General features: G+C 44.0%; 1 protein-coding gene across 1 annotated transcript; it reads left to right on the forward strand.

Moving 5' to 3' along the window:
* Nucleotides 1-226: 226 nt before the first annotated feature.
* On the forward strand, nt 227-13,126 carry BRCC3 (BRCA1/BRCA2-containing complex subunit 3). The gene is made up of 8 exons (XM_033137193.1): nt 227-516; nt 3,268-3,387; nt 3,692-3,779; nt 6,907-6,995; nt 8,682-8,737; nt 9,907-10,038; nt 12,233-12,276; nt 12,912-13,126. Exons 1-8 carry the CDS (start codon nt 412-414, stop codon nt 13,085-13,087), a joined length of 810 nt encoding a protein of 269 aa, XP_032993084.1. The 5' UTR covers nt 227-411; the 3' UTR covers nt 13,088-13,126.
* Nucleotides 13,127-20,224: the final 7,098 nt, after the last annotated feature.

A 20,224-nucleotide genomic window follows, 5' to 3' on the forward strand; every position in this document is an offset into this window, starting at 1 on the left:
GCAGCTCTGCCCGACGCCGACGCCCCCCTTCGGGCGGAACCGACCTGGGCCAGCGACGCCAGCGGAACCAAACAACGCTCCTTGCGCGGGCTTACCCGGACACTTCAACGGACGGACAGGAAGTCGGCGTTGTCCAGGAAACACTATCTCCCTCTCGCCAGAGGCCTAGGCGGAAGGGATGCTCAGGACTGCAGAACTGCTTTCCTAACCGCTTTCGCCCTAGACTCCGAAGCTTGGAAGTGGCCCTGAGGGTCATGTAGTCCGACCCCCCTGCAACGCCTAACGTTGGGTTTGGACCCACAGCCGTGAGAAACAAAAAGAATCTCATGTGCTGCTACCGGCTGAGTGATCCCCGGCCTCCCCTCTAAGAGGGGAGACGAGGAGCGGAGAAGAAGAGCGAAGCGGCCGGCGATGGCGTTGCAGGCGGCGCACCTGGAGGCCGACGCCTTCCTCGTCTGCATGGTCCACGCGCTGAGCACTGAGCAAGAGGAGGTCATGGGCCTCTGCATTGGCGAGGTAAGGAGCGGGCCTGCTGCTGCCGGGGAATCCTGCGGGGGAGGGACCAAGGGAGCCGGGGATGGCTTGGAAGTCCTGCTGGGTGCAGGGCGCTTACCTTCTAGGCGGATCCGTTACAGGCCGCAGCTGTAACCCTCACCTGTCAGTGAGGGAGTCGGCCCCACTGACTTTCACAGTGACGGTTGATCATAATGTTTATCTCTATCACTCCTCCCCAGAGCGGCTTGCAGGAAAAAAATTAGAAGAGCTGAAAGCATAGGGAGATCTTTAAAATAATACTAATAATGAAGCATTAATAGAATTAAGATCAATTTATCTACATTAAAACATACAGAAAACACTGCGGCAGGTGCTATGAAATTCCCCTTCGTAAAATCGCAACCCTGTAGTGTGGTAGTTCCTGCACTTTGGAACTTCTTGCCTATTGAGATTAACCAGGTGCCATTGCTGTACTCTTTTCTGCACCTCCTAAAGCATTGTTACGTAGACATGCCTACCCAGATTCTTAGAAAGCTGAGGTGATTTTAATCTGTGTTAGTATTATAATTATGTATGTTTTAAAGTATGGTTGTGACCCCCCCCCCTCGATTTTATTGTTTTATCTTTTTGTAAACCACTTTGAGGTGTTTTTTGTTTTTGTTTTTCACAATCAAGCAGTGTGTGAATTTTTTGAAATAAATAATTATAATAAAAGCAGCACAGCAATGGACCTTTCCTAAAAAAAAACAGCCTCTTCCCAAAAGACTGTTGGTGCAAGAAAGTCTGACATGTGAGGAGAGAAACAATGGGTTGTATCCAGTGTTAGTCTTATTCAAGGTAAACCCATTGAAATTAATGGATCTGAGTTACCCAGTTCTGCTTCTAATGGGTCTGCTTTGAGCAGGATTAGCACCAGATGCAACCCCTTAGCTCTACACAAATTTGCAGATTTAACCCAATTACTGTAATAAATTGAGTTGTTACAGACAGTCTAGTGATTAAATTTGTATATGTGTGAAAACCATATTTATGAGGACGAAAGCATGCCCTTTTTGTTTTCAGATTATATTTCTGTATATTATAGTGGGCATAATTTAAAAAACCACACATCCTGGGTGTGAATTGCTTTTTAAGATGGATCTTGCCACCTGCCAGTTTTAATAGAATTTGTGTTAAGAAATAATTTTATAAATACATTGCCTCATGAATCAGGATTAAATATGGCCCAGAGTTCTAAAGAATAAAAGCATATTTATTTTAAGATGTCATGTGCGTGTTCTGAAGCAAGTTTCATGTTTAGAAAAGGTGCACTCTTTCCCCATTTCTCTCACCCGCAGGAAAGGGATTTCTCTCTTGAATTGAGATTTGCTCTCTGCAGGTTTTTCAAGTACATTTCTAAAAGTGCTTTTAAAAAGCCTCTTGATTACTTTGTATAACTTTTAATCATTCAGAATGTTTTCACCCAGGGTGGGGAACCTGGGGCCTAACAAGTATTGTTCTCCTAGTTCCCATCATCTCACCCAGTATGGCCAATCGTCAGGAATGATGTAAGCTAATGAGTCTGACCAACTAAATAATGCAGCACTAGGAGGAACTGACAGTATGACTTTAGAAATATTTTCATAGCTTGACCCACTTAATATTTGTTTGTACCGGTAATTAGGTAGTACTGGGCAACACTGAACATTTTCTCAAGTACCTCTGCAAAGAGTTGCATCCTTAAAGTCTTTTTTTTCTTCTGCTCCATTGTTGTGGGAAGGAGCTCCAGGATTGACTATTGGCTGCATCCGTTGTTATTGTTGCTCTCCTAGATTGCAACTGCATGTCTCATGTAGCAAGTTTCAACAGGGACCTGCAGCAATGTTGCTCTTTTATGCCAGGGCTCTCAGTTAGAGAGCATGTGAATTGATAAAGAGTAGCATCTCTTCATGTGTGCTCTGAGTAACTGCAGCCTGGCATCTGGAGTCAGGTGCAACACTCCTAGATGGAAACACATAGTGTCTAGGCATACAGCGGCCAAGGTATCTCTCTGCTAAACTTTATCCCACATGAGTCTGGGCTCCTGTCTTCAATATATTTTCTTCATTAAAACTTTTGTCTGCTTAATATAATAAAAACCTATGAGAAGTTTTCATAAAAACAATAGAAATACAGCAACATTAAATAAAATTTCCTAAAAAACTAGATAAAAATGTAACGGTGTTAACAAATAAAGCTGAGTAGTGAACAAAACAAAGAATTTGGAAATCTTGAGCAAACATAGGTGTTCAGAAGTGTTTAAAGTTTATTATCGTCTCTCAAAATTACTCAAGGGAGGGCATTCCAGTGGTGGGTGCAATTACCAACAAAACCTGCTTCTGTGTTGTCACCAACACAGATTTTAAAATCTTCTGATCATGGAGCAAGGTCTCCTTGGAAGAGCTTAGGTCGGACAGATCTGTACCAGGGAAGGAAATCGCTTTCTTGGATGGCTTTGGACAGTCAGGTTCTTTGCAAAGGGTATCTGGAGGGATGTAAAGGCAGCTCTGCTCAGTTTGAAAGCAAGTTTTCAGAAATCCCTGCTTAAATGATCTTGCATGTATGCAAGATGTAAGAATGAAGAAGGGTTTTTCAGTGAGGCTTAGCCTATCCTGGAATCACACTCTTATTGTGTTGCTGCTGCCATTGCATGCACATCAACCTGGAGTGAGCTCCGTTTAATACAGTGGGATGCATGCCCAAGTAAGCATGTGCAATGTTGTGCTTCATGTGTCTTTCTTCATTTCTCCACAGGTTGGTGCTAGCCGGATAGTTCATATTCACTCCGTGATCATTCTACACCGGTCAGATAAGAGAAAAGATCGTGTGGAGATTTCCCCAGAGCAGCTCTCAGCTGCTTCAACAGAAGCAGAGATATCCTTTTACAGAAATTATGGGGTAGTAACACTTGAGTATTTTCAAGGCAGGTAGCCCTCAAAGGGCATGAGATTTTGGGGAAGTGACTTAAATCACTTTGCAAGTGATGGCCTAGAAGGGAAATGTCCTGCTCATAGTTCTCTGCTTTTTTCCTTTGCTGTTCTGAAAAAGCATTTCATAATAATAGTGTGTGTGTGTGTTTGAGATTGGCAAATGTAAGAACATGTGTATTTTTAAATGCATGACTAGGTTTGCAGTTGGGAGTTATTTTTAATTTTTGGAGAAACCTTAACTAACACACAGATTGGCTAAGTTAACAGGACAGCCTACAAGAGTTGTCGGCTGGTATCATTCTCATCCCCACATAACAGTTTGGCCATCACACGTAGGTAAGAGTTTTCTTCTGGGTAAGGCGTGTGTCCATCATCCAATATATGCTGACTTGGGGTGGGCCACTTTTTAAGGGGGTGAGATACCTGAAAGATTTTGTATGTATGTATATGAGAGAGAGAGAGAGAGAATTTAATGTAAGCATAAGATCTTGTAACAGGTGGAGCCTTCATTTTCTCACCAGGAGGGACTTGTATGAGCTGAATGCTCCTGGCAAAGAATCTTTGCTGATTAAAATAGACTTTTGGGGATGACTGCACTTCTTTTGCTCCATTAAAGAAACATAGGAAGCCGTCTTATGCCAAGTCAGACCACTAATCACTTAGCTCAATATTTGTCCCCACTTGACTGGCAGTGACTCCCCAGACCAACATGGTGGTGCTGGAGATTGAACCCAAGACCTTCTGTTTGCAAAGCACACACATGGCCCTTTTTTTACCTGACATGGGAAGAAATAAATGCAGAAAAAACTCGTGTGTGTGTCCCCACCAAAAAATAAAATAAAAAACCTCACCATTTAAGGCATAAGGCTCGTATTTATATGGTTTCCCTACAAAGTTTTACTTGAAACACAATATGTTATGAATATGCATTGGGTACTTGAAGTGTGATCGGCACATGTGTACAGGTTCATTGGTTAATAAAAACATGTTCCTATGTGCATACATAGTACTATGGCAACAGGTAGCTTTCAGCAAAGTTGCATTTTTAGCTTGGCCTACAAACCATATCAGCTAGGTGTGACCTTCTATTCCTGATTTACCACTGTCCACCTTGTTGTTGTTGTTCAGTCGTTCAGTCGTGTCCGACTCTTCGTGACCCCATGGACCAGAGCACGCCAGGCACGCCTATCCTTCACTGCCTCCCGCAGTTTGGCCAAACTCATGTTAGTAGCTTCGAGAATACTGTCCAACCATCTCATCCTTTGTCGTCCCCTTCTCCTTGTGCCCTCCATCTTTCCCAACATCAGGGTCTTTTCCAGGGAGTCTTCTCTTCTCATGAGGTGGCCAAAGTACTGGAGCCTCAACTTCAGGATCTGTCCTTCTAGTGAGCACTCAGGGCCGATTTCCTTGAGAATGGATAGGTTTGATCTTCTTGCAGTCCATGGGACTTTCAAGAGTCTCCTCCAGCACCATAATTCAAAAGCATCAATTCTTCGGCGATCAGCCTTCTTGATGGTCCAGCTCTCACTTCCGTACATTACTACTGGGAAAACCATAGCTTTAACTATACGGACCTTTGTTGGCAAGGTGATGTCTTTGCTTTTTAAGATGCTGTCTAGGTTTGTCATTGCTTTTCTCCCAAGAAGCAGGCGTCTTCTAATTTCGTGACTGCTGTCACCATCTGCAGTGATCATGGAACCCAAGAAAGTGAAATCTCTCACTGCCTCCATTTCTTCCCCTTCTATTTGCCAGGAGGTGATGGGACCAGTGGCCATGATCTTAGTTTTTTTGATGTTGAGCTTCAGACCATATTTTGCGCTTTCCTCTTTCACCCTCATTAAAAGGTTCTTCAATTCCTCCTCACTTTCTGCCGTCAAGGTTGTATCATCAGCATATCTGAGGTTGTTGATATTTTTTCCGGCAATCTTAATTCCGGTTTGGGATTCATCCAGCCCAGCCTTTCTCATGATGAATTCTGCATATAAGTTAAATAAGCAGGGGGACAATATACAGCCTTGTCGTACTCCTTTCCCAATTTTGAACCAATCAGTTATTCCATATCCAGTTCTAACTGTAGCTTCTTGTCCCAAATAGAGATTTCTCAGGAGACAGATGAGGTGATCCGGCACTCCCATTTCTTTAAGAACTTTCCATAGTTTGCTGTGGTCGACACAGTCAAATGCTTTTGCGTAGTCAATGAAGCAGAAGTAGATGTTTTTCTGGAACTCTCTAGCTTTCTCCATAATCCAGCGCATGTTTGCAATTTGGTCTCTGGTTCCTCTGCCCCTTCGAAATCCAGCTTGCACTTCTGGGAGTTCTCGGTCCACGTACTGCTTAAGCCTGCCTTGTAGAATTTTAAGCATAACCTTGCTAGCGTGTGAAATGAGTGCAATTGTGCGGTAGTTAGAGCATTCTTTGGCACTGCCCTTCTTTGGGATTGGGATGTAAACTGATCTTCTCCAATCCTCTGGCCACTGCTGAGATTTCCAAACTTGTTGGCATATTGAGTGTAGCACCTTAACAGCATCATCTTTTAGGATTTTAAATAGTTCAGCTGGAATATCATCACTTCCACTGGCCTTGTTGTTAGCAAGGCTTTCTAAGGCCCATTTGACTTCACTCTCCAGGATGTCTGGCTCAAGGTCAGCAACCACACTACCTGGGGTGTATGAGACCTCTATATCTTTCTGGTATAGTTCCTCTGTGTATTCTTGCCACCTCTTCTTGATGTCTTCTGCTTCTGTTAGGTCCTTTCCACTTTTGTCCTTAATTGTGGTAATCTTTGTACGAAGTGTTCCTTTCATATCTCCAATTTTCTTTCAGGGTTTGGATAATCAAACACCCTGTTGTATGATAATCTGTTTCTTTAACTCACATAAATCTGCTGATTATTCCAGACTGGCCGGATTCTGTTCACTGTCCACCTTGGAGACTGTTATTTTTGAGTTACTGTTTCATTTTCCCCTTTGAAGTTTCCTGCTCTTACTCCTCAAGGCCACCTAATGCTTGCTGTTGTGTGCCAAATGATAACAAAGTGAGAGGCCCTAAGAGGAATGGTAGACTGAGAGAAGAGAAGATACGGTTTTTATTCAGAGGAGGGTGCAGAGAGAAAAAGGGGAAAGTGCAGTTTAAGCAAAAGGGGAGAAAGCAGTTTGCCCCCTAATCAGGGAGAGGAAGAGTCCCAAGATCGAAATCTATAAATAGAGCCAGAAGATGCAGCAGTAGATGATTAAATAAGGGACTGTCTTAGATTTGACTGTAATCTTGCTTTTAGAGGCTTACATTATTGTATGGTAACTTTAGTTTTCAAATGTCATACAAATCTCTTCTCCAGTGCTCTCTGCTGCTCCTGAAAAAAAGGATACCTGTGATCTTTACTTGTCTGGCTTGATCTGTTCAGTGGCTTCTGTTAGGCCAGGGAATGTAGAATTTGTAATTTGTTTTGCCAATTGTATTCCTGCAGACCTCTGCACACAAGCGATGTATCAGATGATGGACCAAGACTTTGTGGGGCTTATCTTCTCTTGTTTCAATGATGACAAAAACACAAAGGTAAATAAATGACACCCATTCCTGTGTCGTAGCCAGTATTGCTCTCTGTTCCTTTCTGAAAAGAATGCACTGTTCTTTCTGGAGCCTGGATTAGATCACTGGTCTTCACTAGTGAGTTGTGGTCTAATCCAAGGTAGGTCACAACAGGAGCATTACTACCATGCAAATATATGATTAAAGATTAAGAAATGGGTCTCCTATTTCTTGGGTTAAAAGTGTGTCTTGGGTCTGAAAAGGTTGAAGATCCCTGGATTGGAGATACTTGAAGCAGTGAACTCATACATGATACCTATTGCTGCTGTAGTTATAATTTTAGCATTGTTTGTGAGCTGAGTGATTTTAGTCCTGAGGCACACAAAATTAGAGTTGAGGTGTAGACTTGGTCTCTCCCTTTCATTTGTTGATGTTATGATTTGTCACTTTGGTTCCAGTGATTATACACACATAAATTCAGTGAAACAAGTGCATGAGCTTGGAGAAGGTAATTAGGGTCTCAGCACTTTTCATAACTACTTGGTCCTTTGTGTCTTAGAGCAGCGTTCTTCAATCTTGGATCCCCAGATGTTGGTGGACTACAACTCCAATCATCCTTGACCATTGGCTAAACTGACTGGGGATTATGGGTATTGGAGTCCAACAACATCTGGGGACCCAAGGTTGAAGAACACTGTCTTAGAGTGCACACCCTCAAATCCAGGCTCCCTAGCTTTCCCCATACTTGGGTCTGCAGATGTTGCTGAGCCATTTTAAAAATGTAGAGGCATAAAATGTGGGAAGATGCTAAGAGGGTCCATTGGGGAAAGGCAGACTGTCTTCTTTGGAATACCTAAGCATGGACTGAAGTTCCGTTTCTGAGCCACTTAATCTGGATTAGGGGGGTCGCTAGTGCTGTGGTTTAGTGAACAATAATTGTTAGAGGAATTTAGCAGTGGGTGTTACAATAGGGGAACACAAATGCAAAGACAACATGCACAAAGTTGTCCAAGAATGATCTGAGAAGGAAATAAAAGAACACATTCTCCCTCCCCCCACTGGTATTGACATCAATAGTCACTTATCTCCCATAGTAAACAGCAACTTCAAGGAAGGGGGAGGGTTTAATCACCCTGCTCAAAAGCAATAGGGGGAAGCAACAGTAATTCTTATTGTGCACCCACAACTACTATTAAAAAGAAACAAAACCCAGGTATGTTCATTGGGACAATGAACTTCACACTTGGCAGTATATCACCTAAATGGGTTCCTTCTGCAGCAATCAGTCTTCAAGGTGCCATTGGAATCTTTATCATTTAATAGAATGTGAGCTTTAATCTCTGGCTGGAGTGCAGTGGGTGGAATGAAACTTAGTGTGAAATGGGATGTATGCCAGTTCAATTATGTCCACTCATGCAACAAGCCTCCCCCTCCCCACACCTGGCTCATTGTGCTAAACCTATTATGGGGCTTCTCCCAATCATCCAGAAAATATTTAGGGAGCACAGGGGCGTGGTGGGGGAGAGGGGAAAGTTCTGCTGCATGGAATAACTTAGTTGAATCCCATCCAGTGTGTTTATTTCCTTCTTCCCTCCCAGCTTCCAAAGTAGTAGAACACCTGAATGTGTGGCTCTTTCAGGGTTTGGATAATCAAACACCCTGTTGTATGATAATCTGTTTCTTTAACTCACATAAATCTGCTGATTATTCCAGACTGGCCGGATTCTGTTCACCTGTTTCCAGTCCATTCAAGCCCAAAAGAGCTCCGAGTAAGTGCTCTGTTAAGTAGGAGGGTTTGGCGAACTCAATGACTCAGCCTTTCTCACTTTTTTTTAACTTCAGCTTCAGTGGTTACTTTTTATGTGTAGCAGTGCTGCTATGTTTTAATTCTCAATTCTTCATCTCTAAGCAATTCTGGGGGAAGGGGAATAAGTGTTCCAGTATTGCTAATGTTTCTGCCCAGTGTTCAAAATTCCCATTGTTCTGGGCGCATTTTGCAACAGGGAATTTCATTAGCATGAGCAGTTTCTGAGCTCTGGGCACAGTACTGCACCTAATATTTCAGATTAAAACTGCAGACTGGAAGGAAAGGAGGAGCCTTTTCTGCTTCCCCACTTCCAGCTACTCTCTGAAAACTGGAGAAGAGACCCACTTAAGAATCTTAGGGGGGTGGGCAGGGGAAGGATTAGACCAGGGGTCAGCAACCTTTTTCAGCTATGGGCCAGTCCAGCGTCCCTCAGACCATGTGGTGGGCTGGACTATGGGGGGGGCGAATTCCTGTGCCCCACAAATAGCCCAGAGATGCATTTTAAATAAAGGGACACATTCTACTCATTAAAAACACGCTGATTCCCGGACCGTCCATGGGTTGGATTGAGAAGGTGATTGGGCCACATCCGGCCCATGGGCCTTAGGTTGCCTACCCCTGGATTAGACCGTGTGAAAATGAACATAATATTTTAGCTGCATTTCATTCACTTTCATCTTTGTATTCCTGTTATTAAGAAGTGTGCCTAGACATTCCATTGTTGCACCCAGCTGCTTGTATCTTTATAGTTCCTGTTTTTCACCTGGCTTCTATGGACGATATAGTGTGCACACTTCTCTAGAGTAAGCCCCACTTAACACAGTGTGTATGTGCTGTGTATATTGTGCTCTTCTAGAGTTTACTTCTCTTACTGGGCTGAATGTTGTATTTTTATAAGTTCTTATTCTTTTTCTGTTGCATTTTAATACTGTGTTATGGTTTTAAACTTGTATTGATTTTATGTTGTGAGTATGTGTGGTGGAAGCTGCCTTGGGAGGGTTTGGTCCCAAAAGACAGCCAACGAATACTTCAGATTAATAAATTAAAATTACTTCCAACTAAGCATGCATAGAATTATGCTGTCAAGTCTCCAAAAATGCAACAGTAACACAAATATTCTTCCCCTTGTAGGTATGAAAGGATTGAAATTCCTGTTCATATAATTCCTCACACCACCATGGGGAAAGCGTGTCTTGAGTCAATGATGGAGCTCCCCAGGATCTTGTGTCAAGAGGAGCAAGATGCTTACAGGAAAATCCACAGGTAAAGTGAGAGCCAGGCTCCCTTCTTTGCTTTATTTGGATACCCTTATCACTTGCTCTCCTTTGCCATGAAGTACAGTGGTACCTCTGGTTACGAACTTAATTCCTGCTGGAGGTCAATTCTTAAACTGACACCGTTCTTATCCTGAGGCGCACTTTTGCTAATGAGGTCTCCCGCTGTGCACGCGCCTTTAGCGCACGATTTCCATTTGCATCCTGGGGCAAAGTTCACAACCAGGAGCAGCTACTTCCGGGTTAACGGAGTTTGTAACCAGAAGCGTTTGTAAACAGAGGTACCACTGTATGGCAGAGGTAGGCAGAATACAACCTAAGACAGGGGTCAGCAAACTTTTTCAGCAGGGGGCCAGTCCACTGTCCCTCAGACCTTGTGGGGGGGCCAGACTATATTTTGAGGGGAGGGAAATGAACGAATTCCTCACAAATAACCCAGAGGTGCATTTTAAATAAAAGGGCACATTCTACTCATGTAAAAACACACTGATTCCCGGACCACCTGTGGGCCGGGTTTAGAAGTGATTGGGCCAGATCCAGCCCCCAGGCCTTAGTTTGCCTACCCATGGCCTAAGGGTTCCATGAAGCTCTTGGCCTAATTTCATAGAGGGGGGACCCAAAGGTGTCCAAAAGCTGACACAGATGGCGGGAGAAAGGGGGCAAGACCTCTCAGCGGCTTTTGATACCATCGAGCATGGTATACTACTGGAGTGACTCTCCAAACTAGGGGTGGGTGACACCGCTTTACGGTGGTTCCAGTCCTACTTGGAAGGTCATTCCCAGAGGGTGTTGCTTGGGCAATGCTTTTCAGCCCCATCGAACCTTCAGTGTGGGAGACTGCTCTTAATGGGGTTACACCTCTGAAGGAGCAGGTTTGTACCTTGGGGGTACTCCTAGATCTTTTGCTGTTGCTTGTGGCTCAGGTAGCCTCAGTGACCCAGAGTGCCTTCCATCAGCTTCAGCTGGTGGCCCAGTTATGTCCCTATTTGGACAGGGATAGCCTTACTATTGTTGTCTATGCTCTGGTATCCTCAAGGTTAGATTACTGCAATGTGTTATATGTAGGGCTGCCTCTGAAGACGGTTCTAAAACTTCAGCTAGTGCAGAATTCAGCAGCCAGGTTGTTCACCGGAGCAAGGTGGTTTGAGCGCATTACACCGATCCTGGTCCGACTGCACTGGCTACCAATTAGTTTCCGGGTCCAATTCAAAGTGCTGGTTTTGACCTATAAATCCTTAAACAGCTCAGGACCACAATACCTTAAGGACTGCCTCTACCTCAGGCATCCCCAAACTTGGCCCTCCAGCTGTTTTGGGACTACAACTCCCATCATCCCTAGCTAACAGGACCAGTGGTCAAGGATAATGGGAATTGTAGTCCTAAAACAGCTGGAGGGCTGAGTTTGGGGATGTGTGCTCTACCTGGACCTTGAGATCATCTTCTGAGGCCCTTCTTTGTGTGCCTCGAGAAGTCCGGAGGGTAGCAACACAAGAACAGGCCTTCTCTGTTTGTGGAATGCTCTCCCTAGGGAAGTTCACCTGGTGCATTCATTATACATCTTTAGGCACCAGGCAAAAATGTTCTTTTTTAGCCAGGCTTTTGGTTGATTTGATTGACATCCTATTCCCTTTTAAAATTGAGGTTTTTTTGGAAGGGGGGTTATTGGGTTGCTGTTCTTATTTTGATTATATATTTTGTGGTTTTATATTTTGATTTTGTTCTGTGAGCCGCCCTGAGACCTCTGGGTATAGGGTGGTATATAAATTCAGTTAATCATCATCTGCAGGAGTATTTTGTCCCTCACCTGGCAGTCTGCTGGGCTAGAAGAAAGAGGGTTTGAATTAAGTAAATAATGAAAATGTTGGTTTTGCAGAAGCATCTGCTTGACTACTATGGGAATCAAGCCACTGGGACTAGAGGGTCTGATCCAGCAGGGGGCATTTCAAAATCCCATGTGAACCATATGGTGACCCTTGCCAGTAACCAAGTAACCTACTGTGGCCCAGGAAGTGGACATTGGCATGAAGTGACCAGGAGGGAAGAACTACCTGGATTGTAGTCTTCTCCCCCCCCCCCTTTTTTTGAGGAAGTTGTTTTGTGAAGCCTGATAGAAAACATACTGTGACTTTTGTGTTTTGTGGGAGTGCTGACTTGACACCAGTGTGATCTCTTCCTCCATTTAGCCTTACTCATCTGGATCCCATAACCAAGATCCACAATGGTGCAGGTAAGGATTTCCAGATCAAAAGTACCGATGCTACCCATTTTGGTACTTGAAACATTTGCAGTCATCAGACTTTAGACCCTGATTGTCAGAGGCTTTGCATTAAATGATGGTTGCTCCACACCAACAGTTTGAAAAGTGTAGGTAAGCCTCTTCTGTTTAGATGTGAACAGTTTGCTGAAAGGGGTGCATTATCATTATGTAGCTCCTGGTTTCATTAACCCCCTTCCATGCCTGGGATTTGGTCTGTACTGTTGATAAGCCAAGATTTGGTGTAACTACTTACTCAAGATAGCAGGTATGATAACTTGTTTGCCATGGAGGACAGGGAGGCAAGCCTTTTGTTTTGCCAGCATGCTAGCGTGAGTACCTTAATGCAAACTTGTCAGTGGTCTTGCTTCTTTCTTTTGATGGGTTTATCTTTGCTCTGTGAGCTATTGGTGCCTGTCTTGCCTTCACAGTTAGGTATCTCTAAGATGTTAAATTTTGAAGGGCTTATAGAATTTCTAATACCGTATAGGATCAGGCTGTTAAGTCAGCCTTAATTGAGTGCCAAGGAAATCCTTACTGGTATACTGACACTGCAGAGGGAGAGGGTTGTATCTCACTAGTTACTGCATTACTTCTTTCCTCACCAGTGTTCACTAAGAAGCTCTGCAGCCAGATGTCTGTCATCAGTGGTCCTCTTATGCAGTGGCTGGAGGATCGCTTGAAGAAAAACAAAGAGAGGGTGCAGGAACTGCAGCAGGAGAAAGAGAAACTTCTGGAGGAACTCGCTGCCTTGGAGGGAGAAGAACAAAACCTCATGGCCTAAGAAACAGCCAAATGTTCCCAAGTTTGGCTTCATCCAACCCTCCCATCTTGTTTGGTACATTCTGTGCGAGATACAGCACAGAAGCTTCAGTCAAGCGGTTAAGCTCACCTCACAAAACATTTGTTTAGCAGAAACATTTGTTGTTTACTGTGGACACACAAACATGCACTCCATATACATATGCTCTGTATTCAGTTCCTAAAGAGGGTTCTTTGCTTCAGGGTTCTTGCTGTCTCAAAGTCCACAGCAAGTCTGAAGGAGCGTCTCCACCCCAGCATTCAGCCCAGACACTGGGATCCAGCTCTGAGGACCTTCTGGCAGTTCCCTCACTGTGAGAAGTGAGGTTACAGGGAACCAGGCAGAGGGCCTTCTCGGTAGTCGCACCCACCCTGTAGAACGTCCTCCCATCAGATATCAAGGAAATAAACATATTGCTGACTTTTTAACAATTGAGGTTGGAAATGCCCAGAGTGGCTGAGGCAACCCAGTCAGATGGGCGGCATATAAATAATAAAATTATTATTTCCCCACAGTGAACACAGGCAAATAATAGTTTGTACCAGTAACGATTCAAAATTATGTTTCAGTATCCACTTTTTTGGTCATTGGTTACATATATCATAATTAAATAGAGAAGTAACAAGGAGTGAAGGAGGAGGGATAACCTATGTGCACCAGACTGTATTGTATAATGTATGTACTGTCCTACTATATGCTTCATTGTTTGTGAACTTAATAAAGTTGTACTAAACCACGTAAAAGTTAGCTAAAGAATCACAGTTCTGTTCTTTGTGCTCAGTTCCATTTCTTCATTAACTGTTGGGGAAACGTGTTGAGCCTGTTTGGGTGAGTTTTAAAATATATTCTCTCAACAGTTTCAGTACTTTACCATAGATTTAGACAGTTTTTTGGTTTTTGGGTTTTGTTTTTTTTTAAATTATGGCAACAAAACCTGTGTCAAATGGAGCTTCTGGTCTCTCTGAGCTGTTTCCCCCCCCCCTTCACTGTATTGAGCCCTGGTGACCACTTTGGAAATGGGCTTGTGATTCTCTGATGATCTGAGACACAGGTAAAAACCAGTTGTCCAGAGGGCGACTTCATGATTCTCTGATCCTGCAGCTCATTGCCTGCTTGGGGCTATTAGAGGTTTGAGCAAGACTTTGTTTTGTCACGAGTAAGGCAAAGCTATTTTTGCTTACGGGGAAAGAAGAGAAACACTCCCACGCTGGTGATGTCATTGCCCTTGCAAGTTTTCTCTTTATTGTTAATTATTCTGCATCCAGTACTGGATCTTCCTTAAACAATTATTTCGGTGTGGCCAATTTTGTTGCGTAACAATAATCATTTATGCTAAGTACTGCCATATCTCTGCTGCTGGTGGTTTTTTGTTTTTGTTTTGTTTTTTGGAGTTTGGCAGCTACCTTAGGTGGGTTTTGGTTCCATTTGTGATGCTGCATCAACTGCTGCCATTTTGACAGTATTTATTTCAGATGGGGCAACTAATGAAATGTTTAGGAGTATAAATAAAATTCTGGGTACTCATCTTTACAGTAGATATTCTCCCATACCATGAGATAGAAAAGGCATTCCAATATTTAAAGAATTAGAATATTTAAGGGTGCAGAACTAATCAGCTGGACTTAAGTTTTGGAGCTCCAGTACAGTATTGGGAAATGGAGGAATGTCAGAAACATGCAATCTATCTAGAGGAGCTAGTCAGGGATGTCCTTTATCCCCCGTGCTCTTTGCCATTGTGATTGAAGCTTCGGCTATAGCAGTAAGAGAAAATGTACACATCAATAGGACCGAGGCGCGCTTTCCCTAATGAGGCCTCCCGCCGCCGGTGCCCTTCCACCATTCGGATTCCATTCTTAGACCGAGGTAAAGTTCACAAACCAGGACACTACTTCCAGTTTTGCGGAGTTCGTAAACCAAGTAGTTCGTAAACAGGGCTGTTCTTAAACTGAGGTACCACTGTAATGATTTCGGGAATGGAAGCAATAATGTGCTGCTTCCCTGGTAAATGGGTAGAGTACCCAGAGTACATGTAGAGGAACCAGCCTCATTTGGAGTGTTGCTTGGCTTGGCTGTTCATGTCTTAATTTCCTCCTGCACATTTTCCGTTTGTGCAGGGTATGGTCATGCTTGACCTCTTAACATCCCTTGCACACATCCTGCTGCTGGCAGGTCGTGTTGGCTGCATGCAATGTTGGTCTTGAGGGCCTCCATTTTCAAAACAGCAAAGGGTGCTTCTAGTACTTGGATGTCTTAATAAGGAGATGAAACATGTAGGTTGGCCTGTGGTGGGAGAAGGCTATAGTCCATTTCCCATCCAGGTGCAAATATAATGGGCCGTAGGATTGCCATGTGTGCCTCTGTAATTAGGGTAATGTGATGCTTAGAGGGCTGGATGCAATGCTTGGAGAAGAGATTATTTTCATTGGAAAGAAGTTTGAATGTTGGTGGTGGTAATGAGCTTGAAAAAGATGACCGCAGCTGGAACTGACAGGAGAATTTGGTCCCCAGTGTGAGGCATTTAGTGAAAGCCTCAGCAGATAGTTCAAGAAATGACCTCGTCATTAACTTGTTCATTAACTTGTCCATTAACTTGTTCTCGGCCACTCCTAAATCCGATCTCTTAGACCTTGAGGTGTATATCATCAAATGCCAGCAGTGCCCTTCAGCTCTCTATATTGGACAAACAGACCAAACCCTACTCCAAAGGATAAATGGACATAAATCTGACATCAGGAGTCACAATACAGAGAAGCCAGTAGGAGAACACTTCGATCTCCCAGCACATTCAATACAGGATCTCAAAGCAGCTGTCTTATTACAAAAGAATTTCAGAAATAGACTTGAAAGAGAAGTTGCTGAATTACAACTTATTACTAAATTGAAAAGTATGGAGAGACCTGGTCTGAATAGAGCCATTGGATTCTTGTCTCATTAAATATGCTAAAGCTATTTTTGGTCATCTGCATACCATCCCTTGCTTTTTCCTGTAGGACTACCGTAATTGCAATCATGAACAGTCATCAACAGGTTTACCATACCCATTGAGTAAATCGCCTGTCTCCTACTATCCTTCCGAGAAAAACCCCACCCACCCCACCTTCCCACTATATATAAGGGTCTGGTGACTTCTGTTTCAGTGTATCTGAAGAAGTGTGCATGCACACGAAAGCTTATACCGGTACCCAGAACAAACTTAGTTGGTCTCTAAGGTGTTACCGGACCATTCTTTTATTTATTTTGACTGCGTCAGAGCAACACGGCTACCTACCTGAACCTTGAGTCAGATATCGATAAAAAGTAGATCATGGCATACATAGGAGTCAACTCCTAGGGACTGAGGTTGCTTCCCCCCCCCATAAAATACTTGAAGGGGCCAGCCCAACCCCCCAAAGTTGATGGGCAATGCATTCCTTGGAGGCTGGATCTGCTGCCTCCATATCCTGCTGCCTGAGGCAATTTGCCTCATGGGTGGGCCAGCCTTGACCCATTCAGGTGTTTATCTGCTTATTTCCATTTTGTCCCTATCTACCTGTTTTGCACCTCACCCCTCAACCAGTCAGCATTCTGTGACCACCAACCAATTTTAGCCCTCATTTTGACAGCTCCCTCCCATTTTAAAAAAGAAACATTTGATTATATCCAATATATATTGTACTTCTCCAATCCACATGATTCCATCAAGCCTGCCTTTTGTGCATTGAACTGAGTGAGTTTGTAGATGTTGATATCCCTACAAGGTACAGTCTGCGCCATGTTATCCTCTTGCACCGTCTCAACCAGGTCATTCCACTTGCTTAGCTATAGGAAGAATTGGTTTCCCACACATGCAGTTGGCATAACCTGGCAGGGAGTCAGAGGGGAACTTGCATTCCATTCTCTGTTGCCTTCCTGGGTAATGTTACAGCAGGTTCATTGAGTTCACAGCTCCCTGGCAGCTGGCCCTGCTATTTATAAGCTCCTGAAGAGGAGGTTGAAGGAGGGTAAGGGGTGAGGAGGTGTTTACTAGACCCAAAACAAGACAAAGCAGTGCATACCCCACTGTGCAAAGCTCACACCTGTCATTTTTTAATTGGGGGAGGCGGGATGATGATGATGATAATATAGCACACTGCAACTGAGATGATTCCTTCTCTCCCTCTCCCTTTCTTTCTTTACTTTTAAAACAAACAAACATGCACATTAAATAAATTAGGTAAGGGAAGACTGGAAAATTGCTTTTCAAATGATGTCTCTCTTCAGTCACTTAGCAGTGGTGTAGTTCATTAATGTTAGATTCCGGATGTAATGGTCTCAACATAGTGATAGGAATGCCTTTGGATCATGAGTGGAAGATGTATCTCAGACCAAAGGCCACATTTTCTTCATTAGTTTGGGCATTAAGGAGGCAATGGTCTCGAAGGTAGCCATACAGTACTGCAAATCTTTCTCACTCTGCCCTGTCAGTTCCTTTGACTGTGACATTTTATTCTGAACAACCTTTCAGGGGCCACATGCCAGTGAGGAGCATGGAAAGAAGCAAAAGTGGGCAGAGCAATAATTGCAAATTTTACCAGAAGGCTAATTTCTACACACATTCACACACCTGTCACTGTCCCCCAGCCAGGCAAGAAAGGGGCATTGTTCAGCCAGACAAAAACATTTGAGGAGAGGGGGTGAAATAGGGTTGGTGACTTGGGGGGAAGAATCCAAACAAAACAGGCAAGTTTTTGTTTTCTTAATGGGCAGCCAGACCCCCAAATGGGAAGTTCAAAAAAAGCATTTGGACAGTTGAAAAATTCAAATCTTTCAAAAACTGCATTACCTTAAAGGCAAAGGGACCCCTGACCTTTAGGTCCAGTCGTGTCCGACTCTGGGGTTGCGGCGCTCATCTCGCGTTACTGGCTGAGGGAGCCAGCGTACAGCTTCCGGGTCATGTGGCCAGCATGACAAAGCCGCTTCTGGTGAACCAGAGCAGTGCACGGAAATGCTGTTTACCTTCCCGCCGGAGCAGTACTTTGATGTGCTTTCGAACTGCTAGGTGGGCAGGAGCTGGGACCGAACAATGGGAGCTCACCCTGTTGAGGGGATTTGAACCGCCGACCTTCTGATCAGCAAGCCCTAGGCTCTGTGGTTTAACCCACAGCGCCACCTTAGGTGATGTAAAAAGTGACTGATAATAGTGTGAAAAGTAAATTAAGTAGTCCTGGTTCCCCTAGAACCCCAGACCCAGATCAAGCAGACCCATTTCTCCTCCCCACTGCCAAAAACACTCCCCACAGATTCCACTGCTATTGTCCACTGAGCATTCACCAGTGTGTCTAAGGAAATACAACTCTTTTCTGCAAGTAGTACTGTCAAATTTCCAGTTCTGAGAGTTCTCTCCCAATTCTACAAAGGCTTCTAAATGCCATGGAATGTGGCTCTAACCAAAGTACCATGTCCGCACATGCAACAGAAGTGCACAGGTGTGTTGCAGCAGAACATAATCACAATAAACAATTTTGGTTCACATATTGTAAAACTAAATGTTGTAATAGCTGTCTTGTGGAAGCTATATCCTAAAAGAAAAACAGGGATCTTGTGAAGAAGATAAAGGGAGCAGAAGGACCAGCTCTACCATGGGACAAAAGGAGGCAACAACCTCAAGCAGCAGATGTTGAGGACAGCCATGGTAGCCCCATGGCTGCTCAGTCTAAGCTCCCAGCTCCCTAACCTGGCATGCTATCTTAGGTGCAGCAAAGTTATCCATCTCTCTCACTAGCACCTAAGTAAGAGTCAATTGCTGGTTCATTTGGCTTCTATATGCAGAATGGAGAGTGGCCGCCATCTTGCCACCCTTGCATTGCAGGGGGTTGGACTAGATGATCCTTGGTATTCCCTTCCAGCTCTACAATTCTATGATTCTTTGTCCTTTCCCTCAAGCAGCAGGATGGGGGGCTGGGGGAGACAGCAGGTTAAGCAGCCTTGATCTTGTTGGTGGGAAAGGCAGGATTTAAATGTGCTAATGATTATGAAGTTTATTGTTATTCTCCCTCTACTCCCATCATAATTGTGGGGGACTATTTACTGGACCAGTATTAAATCTCCTGTTTCCTCAATCCTTCTTCAGTTCAGATGTAATGCATATACAAGTCAAGGTATCCTTTGCTAAATAGACGGTTCTGAGCTCGGAAACTATACAAAAGGGGGTGAGCAGCTTCTGCCTTCCAGTTTGGATTGCTACTCTCCACACTCTTCTCCCCCCCCCCCGTGACGACAGGTAGAAATTCATCGGGTGTAACCTTCTTTGCTGGAATTAAGCTTACTGGAAGAAATATCAACAACCTCAGATATGCTGATGACACAACCTTGATGGCAGAAAGTGAGGAGGAATTAAATGACCTTTTAATGAAGGTGAAAGAGAGGAGCGCAAAATATGGTCTGAAGCTCAACATCAAAAAAACTAAGATCATGGCCACTGGTCCCATCACCTCCTGGCAAATAGAAGGGGAAGAAATGGAGGCAGTGAGAGATTTTACTTTCTTGGGTTCCATGATCACTGCAGATGGCAACAGCAGTCACGAAATTAAAAGACACCTGCTTCCCGGGAGAAAAGCAATGACAAACCTAGACAGCATCTTAAAAAGCAAAGACATCACCTTGCCGACAAAGGTCCGTATAGTTAAAGTTATGGTTTTCCCAGTAGTGATGTATGGAAGTGAGAGCTGGACCATAAAGAAGGCTGATTGCCGAAGTCTTGATGCTTTTGAATTATGGTGCTGGAGGAGACTCTTGAGAGTCCCATGGACTGCAAGAAGACCAAACCTATCCATTCTGAAGGAAACCAGCCCTGAGTGCTCACTGGAAGGACAGATCCTGAAGCTGAGGCTCCAATTCCAATACTTTGGCCACCTCATGAGAAGAGAAGACTCCCTAGAAAAGACCCTGATGTTGGGAAAGATGGAGGGCACAAGGAGAAGGGGACGACAGAGGATGAGATGGTTGGACAGTGTTCTGGAAGCTACCAACATGAGTCTGACCAAAGTGCGGGAAGCAGTGGAAGACAGGAGGGCCTGGCCAGCTCTGGTCCATGGGGTCATGAAGAGTTGGACATGACTAAACAACTAAACAACAAGCCTTCTTTGCACGGATAATCAGGGC

The sequence above is a fragment of the Lacerta agilis genome, chromosome Z (assembly GCF_009819535.1).
Source record: "Lacerta agilis isolate rLacAgi1 chromosome Z, rLacAgi1.pri, whole genome shotgun sequence".
Classification (NCBI taxonomy): domain Eukaryota; kingdom Metazoa; phylum Chordata; class Lepidosauria; order Squamata; family Lacertidae; genus Lacerta; species Lacerta agilis.

Coding starts and splice junctions, on each gene's coding strand:
- BRCC3 (XM_033137193.1), top strand. CDS start 412: ATGGCGTTGCAGGCGGCGCACCTGGAGGCCGACGCCTTCCTCGTCTGC. Junction 3,388..3,691: donor CTGCTTCAACAGAAGCAGAG/ATATCCTTTTAC, acceptor TAACTAACACAC/AGATTGGCTAAGTTAACAGG. Junction 10,039..12,232: donor GCTTACAGGAAAATCCACAG/GTAAAGTGAGAG, acceptor TCCTCCATTTAG/CCTTACTCATCTGGATCCCA.